Below are 17,090 nucleotides of genomic sequence, written 5' to 3' on the forward strand. Positions count from 1 at the left end.
AATCCACAGTGGGTTCAGCAGGCAAGAGTGCGAACCCACCCCAAGGTGTTCTGCCCATGCAGACAAGGCGCCGGTCTGCGTGCAGGCAGGAACACTACAAGATAGTATTAATAATTTAATGATATAAAGCAGTTAGAAAATCAACTGGCATACAGTAAGGAGTAGGTAAATATTAGTTGTTGATAGACCTTTTATCATAATCAGTTGTTGGTTCACTTACAATCACCTGCTCCAGGCCAGATCTACAGCAGTGACAGAGCTTGGTGCTTTCATCTCTAGTGCACTCAAGAGAGGCTCTCTGAACCCATCACGGTTCAAGGTGGCATCAGGATGTAGCTGTGTACACCAATCATTACCACTTAGATAGTAACAGTAGTGAGAGAAGCACATACTCTGGAAAGCTTGTTCTCTGAGCGAGGTATGAATAATAGTTCCTAAATGACCTTCATGAAAAGGTTAATCATAGGCCCGAAACCCAGGTGCCCCTCCACCTCAGACCCAATCCTTCCGAGACAACCTAACTAAGAAGCGCCGGCTGCCCTTAAAGCTGGAAGTTAAATCTCCATCCACCCACAGTACCTCGCCATAGCTTTTTATTTAGCTCTTATCTCTTCCTACCTTGAGGTATAAGTATTTGAATACAGCTCTTATCTCCCTCATCTGATTACAAACTCCTCGAGAACTATGTTTATATCCAGCTTGTCTGGAGTGTAGCAATGCTATCACATGGCACACTATGAAATGACACACTCCAGATCTCTGCTGACTGTCTCCAAGTCACTCTAGCGTGGAAGACCCTCAGCCCACCACCTTACTTACATGGAAACTATTCTAAGCAATTGACATTGAGAATTTCCATATTTAACACATTAAAAAATAAATTAAAAAGACTTGCTTTGGAGTTGGAGAGATGGCTCAGCACCATTCTCAGAGCACTGGGTCCTCCAGAGGACCCAGAATCTGTTCTAGCACAGATAGAGTGGCTCACAACAACCAGTAACTTCAGCACCAAGAAAGCATCGCCCTCTTCTGGCCTCTGCAGGTACTGAACACACATAGTACACATACACATACACAGAGGCAAACACTCCCATACACAAAATAAAATTTAAAAACAGAAAAATATGTATTTTTAATTATGCAGATTTGTATAGGCTGTGGAGGCCAGAGGAGTGTGTCAGATTCTCTGGAGCTAGAGTTAAAAGTGATTGTGAGCCACCCACTGTGAGTGCTGGGAACCTAACTCAGGACTTCCACAAGGATGCGTAACTGCTGAGCCAGCTCCCAAAACTCTCTATTGTTTCTGACTTGTAGAGTTAGCTATTAAAATGCTCAGATATTTATTCAGTACTTAGTAAGAATTTAGACCAATAACCTCACACACAGTTTGAATGGAGAAATTATGGCATACAAACTTACACCACAAGTTTATTTTTTTATTTATTGGTGTGTGTGTGTGTGTGTGTGTGTGTGTGTGTGTACAGACATGTGCATGAACTGTGATGGGTGATGTTGTGTCTGCCACAGTATGCATGTGGAGGTCAGAAGACAACCTTCAGACATTCATTCTTGCATTCAGCCTTGCTGGATAGAGCAGGATTTTCTTGTCTCTGCAACAGTGTGCTCCTAGCTAACTGGCCTTTGAGCCTCCAGGATTTTTACTCACAGAGCAATTTTGTTAGCCTCTCACTTCTTACTCATAAAGGGAGTAACTAAATGTCACAATTCAATCTGCCCTTTCTTTCCTTATCACTCATAAACCACAAGAGTCTCCTTCTAATGAACACTAAGTGCTTTAGATTTATTTATTTTATTTTATTATGTGTATGGATGATTTGCCTGCTTGTGTGTTTGTGCACCACCTATGTGCCTGGTGCCTATGAAGTCAGAAGAGGACACTGGCTCCCCTAGAACTGGAGTTACAGATGGTTGTGAGGAGCCATGTAGGCCCTGGGAGCATCCCGTGCCCTTAAGCACTGAGCCATCTTGAAGTGAGACTCGGTTGTGTCATGTGATGTTTTTCTGGAATCTGTCTTGTGAGAGGATGCTTCGCTGAGGCGGATGCATGAGAGGATGTGTGATGCTTAGAAAGAACATAAATATAACCCAATGACAGTAAATGACCCTCTTGCATTGGTTCATCTTGCAACACTTTGCTGGTCTTTCCTGGTCTTTGCTTGTTATGGCTTCAAAGAGAGAAAAGCACCAAAGAACTTCTTGTGGTGTTCCAGCCACTTCTTGCCACTTCCTTGGACCCCTGCTGGCTCAGCTGAGCCTCATGGTTTCTTCTAGATCAAGCTGCTGCTACTGATTCGTGCTTGGTGTTTGCCAATTGGACTGGAGCGCTGCTTCTGTGCTTGATGTTTTAGACTGGACTGATGGTATCCTGACAACGAAGATCAGAATCGCCCCCAAAGAACAACTTCTAAACAGGTCCACATCCCTTTTGTCCTACTAACCATCTTTCTCCCCTAACTTCGATTGGTAGGCTAGAAGAGAGGTAGAAGTGCTTAAGAACCCTAATTAAAGTTGGCTTTGAAAAGTCTAAACCTGCACCATCTCTCCAGCACTTTGAAATGCACAGATTTCTGAAATCCTATGTAGCTCCACAGGAGAATGAAACAGGCATTGGAATCCACTCCCCCTCCCCTTCTCTAAAATCTCACTGAAGAAAATAAACTTGTGTTAGCTCATTTCGACCAACAATTAGGAGTTTAATAGTAGTGGATTAGCTACAGACAGAGGTTATCAGGATGACCTCCACAAACACTGCTATCTACAGTCCAAGTAACTCCCAGTGAAGCATGTTTAAAGGATCTATTACAGATTTATATAGCTGTTGGCTTGGAATCCATCACAAATTTCCAAAGTTCTCTGAGCAACAAATTATTACACCAGAGTTCAGGTTCACTGAAAACTTGAAGGAAGAAATTCCCTGGAGCTGTAAATATGGTCTCCAAGACCAAGATGACCTCTCTCCAGAATAAACTCAACTGTAGTGTGTTCAGCCCTTGGTGAATATCAAGTGTCAAACTCACCCACAAGGACCTTGGCAGAAAACAAACCAGGCTGCACATCGGCTAGAGAATGCCTGAGGAATTTGTAGTTAGCAGCAATATAAAAGAGTTAAAACACACCAAGAATGCCGAAGAAAGGAGCTGAGGAACAGTGACAGGGCAGGCTCAGGTTCTCCCACAGCTGTGAAAGCCATGAGGTAGAATTTCCAGACAAGCAAAATTCCAAGATAGGGAGGGTCTTAAGCACTGGTCTCAGCTCTGCCCCAAAAGGTCAGTGACCTTGTGACAGCTTCATGACCGCATTGCCCTCAGATTTCTGAACTCCAATTCTGAACAGCAACAATCCCTGGTGACAAAATAACAAAGCCTAGGGAACCTGAAGCATGAGCTGCATAAAAGTGTCAAACGCCCAATAAATTATGCTACTTGATTTCAAACTTGAAAAAGTTTGTCACTGTGTACGAAAGAAAGAAAAAACCATGACACTCATGCTAAGCTTGGTGGCCGTTGGTAATCCCTCACTGGGGAATGGAGGTAGAAGGATTTAAGCTCAGTCTCTGCTACATGGAAAGTCTGAGGGCAGCCTGGGAAACCTGAGGCCCTGTCTCAGAATAAAAATAAAAGAGTATATAAACCCAAATCTGAAGAAATTCCACAGAGCAAGTGTTGGGCTGGTGGAGGCAGCAAGTGTAACACACGAGTGTTACAGAGACTAGTGTGTTCAACCACCGGGGCCTGAGACAGAGACTAGTGTGTTTAACCACCAGGGCCTGAGGAGGTGGATCTATGAGTAAAGTCCCTACCACACAAGCATGAGGACCAGAGTTTGAACCCTCAGCTCCCATGTAAAAAACTGGAGAGGCAGTGTGCATCTGTAACTGGGGACACTTGGCCTTGGGGACAGAGATTAACTGCACTTACTGAGAGTCTCCAGGTTCAGCAAGAGATCCTGTCTCAAAAAATATGGAGGAGAGAGATACAGGGAGACACCTAATATTGACTTCTGGCCTACATACATACATACATACATACATACACACACACACACACACACACACACACACACATGCACACACTAACAAGTGTGCTTGGATGTGCAACCTCCATGGCTGGAGGCACAGAGTGAGGCCATGCCTTCAAAATGCCATCTGTGGGTCGCCAGCAAAGGGCTCGGGTTACATTTCCTCACAAGTTACACCTAAGCCCCTGATTTTTCACCATCTGCTTTTCACATTGCACAGACCAGAAACTCTTCCTTTAAATTCCAGCTCCTGAAACATCGTGACTTATGACCTCCAAACATCCATTGCTTGGCAGGAGTGGCCCTGTGATAGACTTGGTGGCTTATGAAATAGGTAAGAGTCAACAACTGCAGGACCTTAAGAGTTGAAACATTCTCCTAGTCCAAAGAGCCCGAACTTGGGCCAGAGGCCATCTCTGCCCTCCCGGGGACACGCTCCTTGGTTTCGCCTTCGTGCCTGTGTTTCCTCACCCCCAGGGTCACAGAAGGACAGAAGGACAAATAAACCACTCTTGTTTTCATGTAAGTCAACTTCTCCTCCCGGCTGTGTACAAACACAGACGTTTGTACAACTCCATTCTTACAAGACAGTTTTCCAGAGAAGGGAGAAATACAAAGGGAAGTAGGAAAGAAACCAATGTAAAGCCAACATAAAATAGATGAAAGTAACTCTCTTCATTGGAGACAGGGAATGTGAAATTATCCATCGGGAAGCAAGACTACCAGTAAATCATGTTGACACTGTGACCTGTGAGACATGTAGGTATAAACATAACCTCTGTGATGTGTGTCTCTAGACCTTAACCCCCACTTAAGTAAATTGTAACAAAAACACCAAAAGGAGCCAATCCATAAGAAAGTCAATAAAATCTCTGGCTGTACTCTTCCAATGCATCCAGGACAAAATCATTGAAGACTGAAGAAGCACTGTAACCCTTAGAAAACAAGAGACGAGGTTCAGCACAGGATCCCTGGGGAAAAATGGAAGAGTGGAAAAACCCTCACAATCAAATGAGTCTGAAATGTAGTACTGAGCAGCACACACAGAGCAAACTCTTACTGCGGACAAATGGCCTGTGAGGCACAAGCCGCCATGCTTCCCTCACGGTCGGCCTCCCTGCCTTTGGAAGCACCTGAATCTCACATCTGGGCATGTCTGTAGGATGCTTTCAGACAGGCTGACCGCGGTGGGAGGCCAGTCTGGAAGGGGCTCACCCCAGAATAATATCATGAGAAAAGGTGACAGTCAACGGAGTTCCCACAATTCCCTTCTCTTTGCTCACTGATCTGTCTAGATGTGAGTGGGCACCTTCACAGCCTACATCACTGTCCCAGGCTGTCCCTGCCATCAGGTCTTTCCTGAGTCAACAGGCTGAAACCTCTAACCATGAGCTAGAGTGAGCCCTCTTCCTCCCTTGGATCATCTCAGGTTTTTGTTACAACGACAAGAAACGTAGCAGCTGCACGAGGATTTAAGTTCATGGAATAGGGTAGAGTTCCCTGAGCCAGCTTTACAATTCTCCTGTACAGGCACCTTTATCACAGAGTCTCAAGGTTGCTTTTTAAAAAACAAAGAAAGTCAGGGTGGGAGTGGGGTGGGGATGGGGCATCTCTACAACATGACAAAGACCTGGTATGGGGAAGGGTCCCAGGAGTCTATGAGGGTGACCTTAGTTGAGAAGCATAAAAGTGAGGATATGGAACCTCAAATAGCATCCCCTGTAGCCAGGCAGGGTCCCCAGTGGAGGGATATGGACATCAACCCACCCACAAAACTTTCAACCCAAAATTTGTCCTGTCTATAGGAAATGCAGGTACAAAGATAGAGCAGAGACTAAGGGAATGGCCAACCAATGACCTGCCCAACTTGAGACCCATCCCATGGGCAAGAATCAATCCCTGACACTATTAATGATATTCTGTTATGCTGGCAGGATAGGAACCTAGCTTAACTGTCCTTTGAGAGGCTCCACCCAGCAGCTGACTGAAACAGATGCAGAGTCCCACAGTCAAACATTAGCTGGAAGTCATGGATTCTTGTGGAAGACTTGGGGAAAAGACTAAGGCCCCCAAAGGGGATAAGAACTCCACAGGAAGACCAACTAGCCTGGACCCTAGAAGACTCTCAGAGACTCAACCAACCAAAGAACATACACAGGTTGGACCCAGACCCCCCCACACACACTCACACACACATATGTAGCAGATGTGCAACTCAGTCTTCATGTGGATCCCTCAAGAACTGGAGTGGGGGCTAACCCTAAAGCTGCTGCCTGTCTGTGAATCCTGTTTCCCTAAATGGGCTGCGTTGTCTGGCCTCAGTGGGAAAGGATGAGCCTAGTCCTACAAAGACTTGATGTGCCAGGATTGGGAGGATACCCAAGGTGGGGGGCTCCACCCTCTCAGAGAAGAAGGAGAGGGAGAGGGAAAGGGACTGTGTGAGGCAGGGACTGGGACAGGGGTGGGTGGCAGTGACTGGGATATAAAGTGAATAAATTAATTAATAGAAAAACAAAAACAGAGGAAACCAAGCATGGTGTCACACACCTGTAATCCCAGCACTTGAGAGGTGAGGACAGAGACAGGAATATCAAAGTTCCAGGATCTCCTCAGCTATATGGCAAATTAGAGGTCACCCTGCCCTATACAAAACCCCAGCTCAAAACAATAAAATAAAAGTCAAGTAAGTAGAATAAATGAAACGAAGAATCCGACTGGTGAAGAACTTTAACTCACTCAGGACAGAGCCAGTCTGTCTCCCTTCTCATGGTCCTCCGTGTGTGGTTTCTACAGAAAGAACCATATACTAGGCTTTGAGGAACTCTGGAAGCTTGTTTAGTTACAGCTTGGTTTTCTCTGCTGATAAGACAGCTGAGATGACCTTGTCCTCCTGGCCAAGCTGTCACCTTCCTCATCAGATCAGCTGTCCCTGTTTACAGAAGACCATCACAGCAGGACTGACGGACTACTGACACTCTTTGAGAGAAACAATGGGTGTGAGGGACACTGAACCGTTGCCTGAGCAGCCAGCTAGTAGTGTCCATTTCACAATTGCACATGGCCTCGGGGACTCAAGGAAAGGGTTGAGTATACAAGCTGGAGAAGCCTAAAAGCAGGGGACCTTATCTGCCAGGCACAGAGGAGACATCATTCATGGTCTGTGCAGACCTCCTAAGTAGTTGTTTCAAGGTCACCCACACTTCTATAGCAAACCTTACCCATGCTCTGCACTTAAGTCTGATAAACCCATTGGTTCCCAGGGAGAACTCTGGTTTGTCCTTGGAACTTTAAAAGGAAGGGGATGACATTGCCTAGACACACCCCCAAAGGAAAAAATTCTCATTACACGTTCATTGGAAATTTCAAGATTGTACATAGTTGGGGAAATTATTACTTCAACCAATCTAGAAATTTGGTTCTAAAAAAGAAATGTAATTGCTCAAGAAATTGGAGGACTTGAGCTAGGGTCACATTTCACTGCTGGACAATGAAAACCGTTCGAATTCACTTGAGAAGAGAGTGTGCCCAGCTCAAGGAGCTATGACGATGGTGGCCTATTGTTCCTTCACAACATCTAAGGAAGAAACAATCCGGTTCTGGAAACTTGGCAGAGGAGTCTGGACATGCTAGGCAGGTGATTCCCACAGTCAGCTCTCCAGGGCGTGCAATGGTTTTTACAGCTGCAGAGGCGGGCAGGAGAAACAGACACAGGCAGAGGACAGAAGTGCCAACAGAGCTGCAACAACAAGATGCCCGTGGCTGAAGCTTTTGGGAGAGTTTGCTCCTGGCTGTTGGGAACACCAGGACAGAAGCCAGTCAGTCTCAGAGACTTCTGTGCTGGGCTCTGCCAGAGATGAACTGGGCTTTCAGACAAGGGGAGTTTGGTTCTCCAACTGGAAAGGACACCCTTTTCTGGCGATAGTGGAGGGACAGAGGCTTAGTTTTAAAGTGGAAGTAGGAACTGAGAACCAACTAGCAAGGATGTGAGCTAAGAATCAGATTACAGGAAAACCAGGCTCCCGCTCTGACAGTGATTCACACCTTGAACCCCTGCCCACTGGATAACAAGGAAACAGGCATCTGGGTCCATCTGCCTCTGGGCACAGGGTTGTTAGTTCTAGCGCAGATCTGTTACCCTACAGAGCCTTCCTGCTCTCCAGAGTAACCTGCCCTTTCACACAACCTGCCTTTGGAAAGAGCAAATCCCACTGAGAACCAAGGAATCAGGCTGCTGAAACTCACAGCACGGACCTGGGATACCCTTTGAGTCAAGCTTGATGACATGATCCCAGAGAAAGATTGGATATCTCAAACCACAGTATTCGATGACTGTTCGGGGGAGGAGGAGTCTTCTATGGGTAAAATTCAATGACTGAGAAACAGAAAGAAAAGGAAAGAAATTTCTGCTCCAGAAGAAGGTGGAGTAAGGACAGAGCCAAACACTCCTAACAGAGTCACATTGTACCCTTTCATTATAGTGTAACTGCATGTGTATAAAGACGAAAAGTGTGTCTGCAAAACTTTCCCTGGGAGCTCTGCAAGGCTTACAAATACTCATCAGTGGGCATTGTTCTTGCTATCCAGCTCAACTCTCATGGGACAGTGACAGATGCCCTTGGAGGCTCCTGACAGGTGACCTACTTTAGATGACAAAGCCCCCAGACAATACAGTAAGGTCTTGAAATTCATGCCTTTCCCCAACACAAATACTGTGCTGTCCCAGTTTGGTTTTGAGACTAATTCTCTTTGAACTTTCTAAGCTGGACTCCAGCAGCACAGGAGATCGTATAAGAACGGAGAACTGGGACTACAAAAAGTTAACAGTTTTCACACAGTGAAGAAAACCATCAGCAGAATGAACAGAGTGAAGGAGAGCCTTTGCCAGATAGACCTTACACAAGGAAGTTAAAACTTAGAGTATACGCCAGGCTGTGGTAGCACATGCATTTAATCCCAGCAGAAGCAAAAGCAGGTGAATTTCAAGGCCAGCCTGGTCAACAGAACAAGTTCCAGGACAGCCAAGGCTGTACAGAGAAACCCTAACTTGACAAAAATAAAAATAAAGAATATATATAAAGAACTGCATGCTGGCTAGTTTCATGTAAACTTGACACAAGACAGGGTCTTTGGAGGGAATCTCAAATGAGCAAATGCCTCCATAAAAACTCACTGAGGACAAGCCTGGAGAACATTATCTTAATTAGTGATTGATGGAGGCAGGCCCAGCACATTATGGGTGGGGCCAACCCTTGGCTAGTGATCCTGAGTTCTTTAAGAAAGCAGACTGAATGAGCCATGGGGAGTAAGCCAGTAAGCAACACCCCTCCACAGCCTCTGCATCAGCCCCTGTCTCCAGGCCTTGCCCTGCCTTCCTTCAGTGATGAACAGTGATGTGGAAGTGTAAAGTGTAAGCTGAATACGCCCTTTCCTCTACCAAACTTGCTTTTGATCACAGTGTTTCATCACAGCAATAGTAACCTTGACTAATAAAAGCTTCAACAATCAATGAATGAAACAAAACTGCCAATCAATAAATAGGCTGATGAAATAAATAGTTCCCCCAAGAAGAAACACAAACCATCAATATACATTTTTATGTTCAACAACCTTAGCCAGTCAGGGACATGCAAATTAAAACTACTTAAAGATTCTATCTCATCTGAGTCAGAATGGGTATGATCAAAGAACAAAAATCAAATGGCAAGCTAGAGAGAGATGGCTTCATAGCAAGAGCTTTTGCTGTTCTTGCAAAGAAAGGACACACTTCTTTTGGTCTCCATGGGCACAGCACACATGTAGCATACATTCATTCGCTTAGGAGCATACATGTACATGCATACACACAATAAAATAAGTTTTACAAAAGAGAAAATATAAAAAAAAAGAGGAATCCTTAACCAGCTCAGGTCTCCATTAATTGTTAAAGGGATAACAAGATGTGATATACACACACAATGGAATTTTACTCAGTAATAAACATAATGAAAGTGTAAAACTTGCAGGGAAACAGATGGATTTAGATATTATTATATGGTTCTGGTTGTGATTTTGTTGTTGTTTTTTGTTCTTTTGTTGTTGGTTTGGTTTAGTTTGGGGTTTTGATTTTATGGGGTTTTGTTTTGTTTGTTTTCTCTCAACTTGACATCTAGGAAGACAGAACCACAATTGAGAAAATTTCCCCATCAGATTCACCTTTAAGTCTCTGGGGCATTGTCTTGATTAGTGGCTGATGTGGGAGGGCCCAGTCCATTATGGGCAGGTGGGCCTGCATTGTATTAAAAAGCAAGGGGAATGCCAGGGTGGGAAAACAGGAGTGGGCTTGTGGGTGGGGAAGCACCCTCATAGAGGTAGGGGGAGGAGGGATGGGATAGGGGGTTTCTGAAGGGGAGACCTGAAAAGGGAAAAACATTTGAAATATAAATAAAGAAAATAACCAATAAAATATCTTGAAAAAAATTTTAAAATTAAAAAAGCAAAAAATAAAAATAAATAAAAAAGCAAGCAAGCATGGTAGCAAGGCAATACAGAGCATTGCCCATTGCTTGTATCAGTTCCTGCCTCCAGGTTCCAGCCCTGACTTCCTTCTGTGATACATTGTAGCCTGAAAGCTGTAAGATGAAGTTAACTGTTTCATTCCCAAGTTGCTTTGGTCCTGGTGTTCACCATAGCAACAGAAACCCAAGACTGATTATTAAGTGAGGTGACAACACAGAAAGATCAAGATCACATGCTCTCTTTCATATGCAGATCCTAGCTTTTAATATTTGTATGATGTTGTAATTACTACTTTTTTTCTTCTAGAATGTTCTCCGGGTCCCATTAATCCTTCTGCAGAAGCTGAGTTATAATCAACCTGCTGCTACAACTGGTTTCTCAGCCAAGGAGACCATGAAGTTCTAAGACAACAGTTAGTTACCACATCCCATCTGTGTATGGCTCTAAACGCCACATTCACACAGTATAGGACTTTCATAAAGATAGTTAACAAGCTAACAGTAACACACTATGACATGTATAATATAACTGCCACAGAAATCTATAAATAAATAGTATTTAGTTACATATACTGGCTTGAAAAGTTCATCTTTCATAGGTAATTACCAGGGTTTCTTGGCAGTCTATAGATGCCACGATGCAAAACAAAAATCAGATAATCCATCATAGATCCCTCCAAATTTAACAACAACAAAACCTGGAAATAATTTTTACTAAGTAAAAATTTAACATTATTTACCTTAAGACACAGAATAGTCTGCTCTCTGAGGACATACACACAATCTTTTCTTTTTTTTTTTTTTTTTTTTTTTTTTTCTTACCTCTGAACTTCTTGGGTGGGTTGGCAAGGTCCCCTGCCTCTGGGTGCACCACACAACGGTCATCCACCAACCTGGAGGGAAAGAATGTTTATACTGTTAACATCATCACACTCATAAACCACACACCGCACAAGGACATCAGGTAAATATTTACAGTCTGAATACTCAGAAACTTCTTGAGAGTCCAAGATTCATACAAAGATTAGGTTCTGGAAAGAATAGGAAACATTAAGAGGTAGGAAACTCGTTAGATTGTCTATGACCTTGACAACCATCAAGCACAGCTGAGCTATCTAAAACCCTGTTGAGAGAAATGCTCTGACCTCTAGGATGTTGGGAGAACAAGCACTGACCAATCAGCAATGCATATGCATGTCTAAAATAACATGCCTTGGGTCAAGCCAGCCAATATGCCTCCAAATACGGAGAGGGGAGGGGCTCACAAGGCCCCACTGTTAATTGAAGAGCATTTAGCAGGTGATAGCCAAGGAGAAACAAAGTTATTTTTCTTTGGAGGTGTAGCCCTAGCACGGTGCCCATGCTGAAATAGACAGCCATACACTCTTGCACAAGTAGAGGGCAACCCTAATTGACATCCTGGGTAACAGGAGGGCAAGGAGAAGGAATGGCATTGGACAGAAGAAACAGAGACAGGAGTGTGAGGGGGGAGCTAAGACTGAATACAATCTAAATACTTTGCATTCATGTATGAAACCACCAAAGAACAAATAATAATTTAAAAGAACATGTACATATACACATACCTCTACATATGTACATATAAAAACATAGAGTCTGGAGAGATAGCCCAGTGGTTTAAATAGCTTACTGCTCTTGTAGAAGACCTGAATTTGATTGCCAACACCCACGTAGTAGCTCACAACCATTTGTGAATCCAGCTCTGGTTATGGAGCCCTACCCACATTCTCCAGCTCCTTCATACACATGCTGCACATACATTCTGCATATACACAGATGCATAAAATGAATAATTTTTAATGGAACACAGCAAAATATTAACAGTAATGAGGGGCCTGGTATAGTGGTGCATGAACTTGAGAGGCAGAGGCAGGTGGATCTCTGGGTTTGAGAATGGCCAAGTCTACTTGGAGAGTTCCAGGACAGACAGGGCTGCATAAGCATTTTTTTTAAAAAGACTCTTGTCTTTCAAGAAAGAGGAGGAGGAAGAGGAGGAGAGAGAGAGAAAGAAAGAACAAAAGAGAGAGAGGGAGGGAGGGAGGGAGGGAGGGAGGGAGNGAAAGAGGAGGAGGAAGAGGAGGAGAGAGAGAGAAAGAAAGAACAAAAGAGAGAGAGGGAGGGAGGGAGGGAGGGAGGGAGGGAGAGAGAGAGAGAGAGAGAGAGAGAGAGAGAGAGAGAGAGAGCAGAAAGAGTGGTCGAATTAGCCTCAGCATTTACAGTTTTTTCACTTCTGTTGTTAGGTGTTAATAGGTTATTTCCACCCTGGTGAAATGAGCCAATTCAAGCCAAATTAGATTATATTAAAGGCATGTTTATAGGGAAGTTGCTCTTCGGCAGGTGAGTTCACTTGCCCCAATAAAGGAGGCCAAGGAACTCATCACGGGTGGGTGGGGAGGGTACTCTTGAGAGGAGAGGAGAGGAGAGGAGAGGAGAGGAGAGAAGAGAAAAAGAAGAGAAAAGAAGAGAAAAGACCAAAATGTTTGGATCATATAGGGAAGAGCCTCTGGGGGAAAGGGCAGCTCAGCCCCTGGGCTGGAAAGTTCAAGGTTGGAGGCAGGGAATGCCAGTTAGGGACTGAAGGATGCTGGGGAAACCTGGAGGCCAGGTCTGCTTTGCTATGTAAAATATGCACCTCGGACCCTTGTTCTGGGGTCTGAAACCAAACATCCCAGCCCTTTGTTGATTATAAATGAATAAGGGACAATGTAATCTTCAAGGCAACCCAGCAAGTCACAGTGGGGAGACTCAAGCTTGACCTCTCAGGGGCAGAGCAGTGGGCCTGACCACTGCTCTGTGAGGATGTGTGACCAGTGCTGTGAGGATGTGTGAGCCACAAACATATCACCTCCCCAGAGGGAGGTGTCCGAGTGGCAGCTCTCCTTCTCTTCCTTTGTCAGTCTGGAATTAACTAGAATCTTCCAAATGGGTAGATTCCATTCACTATGGATAAAATCCCAACCAATATGAAATGTTGGTTCCTGGTTTATTTAGTTACCAACAGGATCATTTATGTGTTTGTTGGTTGGTTGCTTGGTTGTTTGGTTACTTGGTTAGTTTTTCAGGTTTTTTGTTTGTTTGTTTGTTTTTTGAGACAGGGTTTCTGTGTAGTGTCCTGGAACTTACTCTGTAGACCAGGCTGGCCTTAAACAGAGATCCACCTGCCTCTGCCTCCCAAGTGCTGAGATTAAATCATGTGCCACCACCGCCCAGTTAAGGATCTACTTCTTAAACCATCATATTGGGATTTTTTTTCCTATGAGGTCAGATTTCCATGGGGGAGGGATAGTCAAGCAGTATCATGCACATGTAGAGATATAATCCCTGTAACATGCATATCTCTGCATGTTTTCCATGCTAGTTACTAAGTGTGGTTGACACAAGCTGCCGGGGAGGCAAACATCTCTTTTACAAGTCCTTAAATAGCGTTTTCTTAAAAACAGGGAGTTGAATTGTATCCAGAGAGCAAAGCCTAATGCTACCACCCCCAATCCAACTTGAGTTCCTGACACTGAGCTGGAAAAGCTTCAAGCAGCCCTGAGCATATCACGTCAGTCTTAGACAAACACCATGGAAGAAAGGCCAGATTTTCTAAGGAGTCAAGACATATTAAGAATTCAAAGCACAATGATTTAAAAAGAAAAATTAGCCCTATTTAGGGTACATAAAAATTATACAAGTGGCACTAGCCCCATCTCTGTGAATCCCATTCTAAGCTCCGCCCCCTAGTCTCAGTGCTTTGCAGTCTTAGAATGGGGAAGGAAGACAATCAGATCACAGCAAGCTTCTGCAAACAGGGTTGTCTTCTCTCCCCAGAGAAACCCAAGGAGCTGCCCTACTCTGATACAATTTCTGGGGCAACTAGTCATTTCACCCTTAAAGAAATGGAAATGAGTCTGGGAAAAAAGGAGGAGGGATGGAAGGATGCAGAAGTGTCCATCTACCTATGTTATATGTTATGTTATAAGACATATGTTATAGGACATATAAGAACACTGACACTAAAAGCCCCAATAGGCTGGGACTGGAGAGATGATGCCATGATTAAGAGCACTGGCTTTTAACAGAGGACTAGGGTTTGGTTCCTAGCACTCACATGGCAGCTCATAACCATCTGTAACTCCCATTCCAGGAGATCCAATACCCTCTTTTGGCTTCCAAACACAATAGGCACACATATGGCACACAGACATATATGCATACAAACTCTCATACAAATAAAAATAACTAAATACAACTTTAAAAAAAATTAAAGTTGATCATGTGTGCACCCTGATGTTCTCACATCTATTCCTGTGCGTGCATTCACCCTAGCAAGGTGAGGAATAGAAAGGACTGTGGATTGAGTGTAATAAGGCAGATGGAGGAGGAACTAGAGAAAGTGAGCAGAGAGAGGAAGGAGGGAAGGGAGAGAGAATGATGACTAGCAAACACATGGAGCCCTCGGATCAGATACTTTGTATCCTAGTCAGGGTTACTATTGCTGTGATGAAACACTGTAGCCAAAAGTAACTTGAGGAGGAAAGGGTTTATTTGGATTACACTTCCAAATCACAGTCCATCATTGAAGGAAGTCAAGGCTGGAAATCAAACAGGGCAGAAACCTAGAGGCAGGAGCTGATGCAGAGGCCATGAGGGGGTGCTACTGCCTCTGTCTTGCTCAGCCTGTTTTCCAATAGAACCCAGGACCACCAGCCCAGGGATAGCACCACACACCATTGGCTGGGCCCTTCTACATCACTCACTAATTAACGTAATGCCCTACAGGCTTGTCTACAGTCTGATATTATAGAGGCATTTTCTCATTTGAGGCTACCTCCTTTCCAATGACACTAGTTTGTGTCATTGGCGACATAAAACTAGCCAGCACATATGGTAACCAGAAAACTTAATTTAAAAGAAGTGTGCTAGAAACCTCACTGTTGTCAGACTAAGCGTGTAATACTGTTTACTGAAATTATTTTATGCATTTTACTAAGCAGATGAATGCCAATTCATATATATGTAACATGAATTTGAATGACTTAGCTTATAAAACATAGCAATTTATGAGACTCTTTAAGTATATAAAACTTAACAGATGATAAAATATTTTCCTTTTGAACAAACTGAAAAAAACCTCAGTACAGCGGACTATATGATTTGAACATCCTGACTCCATGGCGTACATGTAAATCTTAACGTTTAAGGTTTTTCGGTTTTGTTTTGGTTTTATGTCTTTAATTCTCTTGGCTTACATTAAACTTATGTTTAACTAAAGAGAAAGTCAGGATCCTCAGGCCTAGGGTTCCCTGATGCTGACACAGCTGACAGCCTGCTGTCCAACTGCAACACACCCATGATCCTGGCACAGCTGTCCAACTGCAGCACACTTCAAGCTGTTACTTTGTTGCACTGCTGGCTGTATGACTCCAGTCAACAGCAAGCACCTCCGGACTGGCAGTCTGAGTTTAGTAAATGATAGTTCGGTGTATCATAAAGGCAAAGAAAACAAGATCCAGAAGATAAAATGGGGCTATATGATGCCACAGACAAGTATCACAGAAATAGAAGAAGAAACAAGGGGCACAGAACTTCACACCGACTCCCTCAAGAAAACCATATATTTGATATTATATTCTAGGCAGAGATGACAAAGGGAGCTCTCCAAAATCATCTAGCCAGTGACAGCACCAGGACAGAGCAAGGCAGAGCATTACATACCCAGAAACTTTCCATCTTGTGAACTCCTCAGAGCACTGCAGGGCGTGACTAGACCTGGAGCTAAGCACCCACCCCTCCCGCTTCCTCAGCCATTCTGCCTTCTTCAAAAGAGCAAAGAACATGAGATGCAGCTATCACTTCCTGGCTGAGCAGACATAAAAGGGAGATATTCTTAGAGGAAATAGTTGGCAAGAGAAGTTCCCTAGCCAGAAAAGCCTCTGGCAGCTATGCAGCCATTCCCACAGTCATTACTGCCGAGAAGCTGTTTCCACACAGTTGGACAGGATAGAAGCTGCCTCGTTAAAGCTAAGGCAGGTGACTCTTTCTGAGTCAGCCCACACCAGGGTGCTTCTAAGAAAGGGATGTGCTGTGAAGACATCCGGCCTGCAGACATGGAGCTTCCAGCATTTTCTAACAACTAAATATAAACATGTATGATGGAAAAGGAAAGCTGTCATTCCAAAGACACATGTTCAATTGACATGGCAGAAATTCAAAGACATGAATTGAACCATTCCTAAAAACAAGCTTGGGAAGTTAGACCTATAATCCCAGTAGGAGTGGAGGCGGGAAGATCAGGAATCCAAGGATAACATAATGAGCCCCAAACAATCTCAACTTACATGCTTACATTAGACACTGTCTCCAAAAACAAACAAAAATCCCTAAAATTAAGATTTTAAAACTAAGCCATTTCTGTGCTAGCCCAGATTTCTCTCAAGTGTTGCTTATGAGCCAAGCGCTGTCGGAGGCTCTGAGGCCACAGTTATGAGCAAAAAGCAAACCTTGAGGTCAAGAGGTCTTCGATTTTTTTCTCTTGAGGTCTTTCATTTCTTA

The 17,090-nt window shown here is 43.9% G+C and overlaps 1 protein-coding gene across 1 annotated transcript in view; it reads right to left on the reverse strand.

Annotated features, from left to right (window-relative positions):
• Positions 1-17,090, reverse strand: part of Itpr2 (inositol 1,4,5-trisphosphate receptor type 2) — a 397,058-nt gene that overhangs the window by 358,682 nt on the left and 21,286 nt on the right. Inside the window, exon 2 of the mRNA XM_021191683.2 lies at positions 11,355-11,425. Within this exon, the coding sequence (XP_021047342.1) occupies positions 11,355-11,425 (71 nt within the window). The remainder of the gene's footprint in view (positions 1-11,354; positions 11,426-17,090) is intronic.

The sequence above is a fragment of the Mus pahari genome, chromosome 2, assembly GCF_900095145.1.
Source record: "Mus pahari chromosome 2, PAHARI_EIJ_v1.1, whole genome shotgun sequence".
NCBI classification, from domain to species: domain Eukaryota; kingdom Metazoa; phylum Chordata; class Mammalia; order Rodentia; family Muridae; genus Mus; species Mus pahari.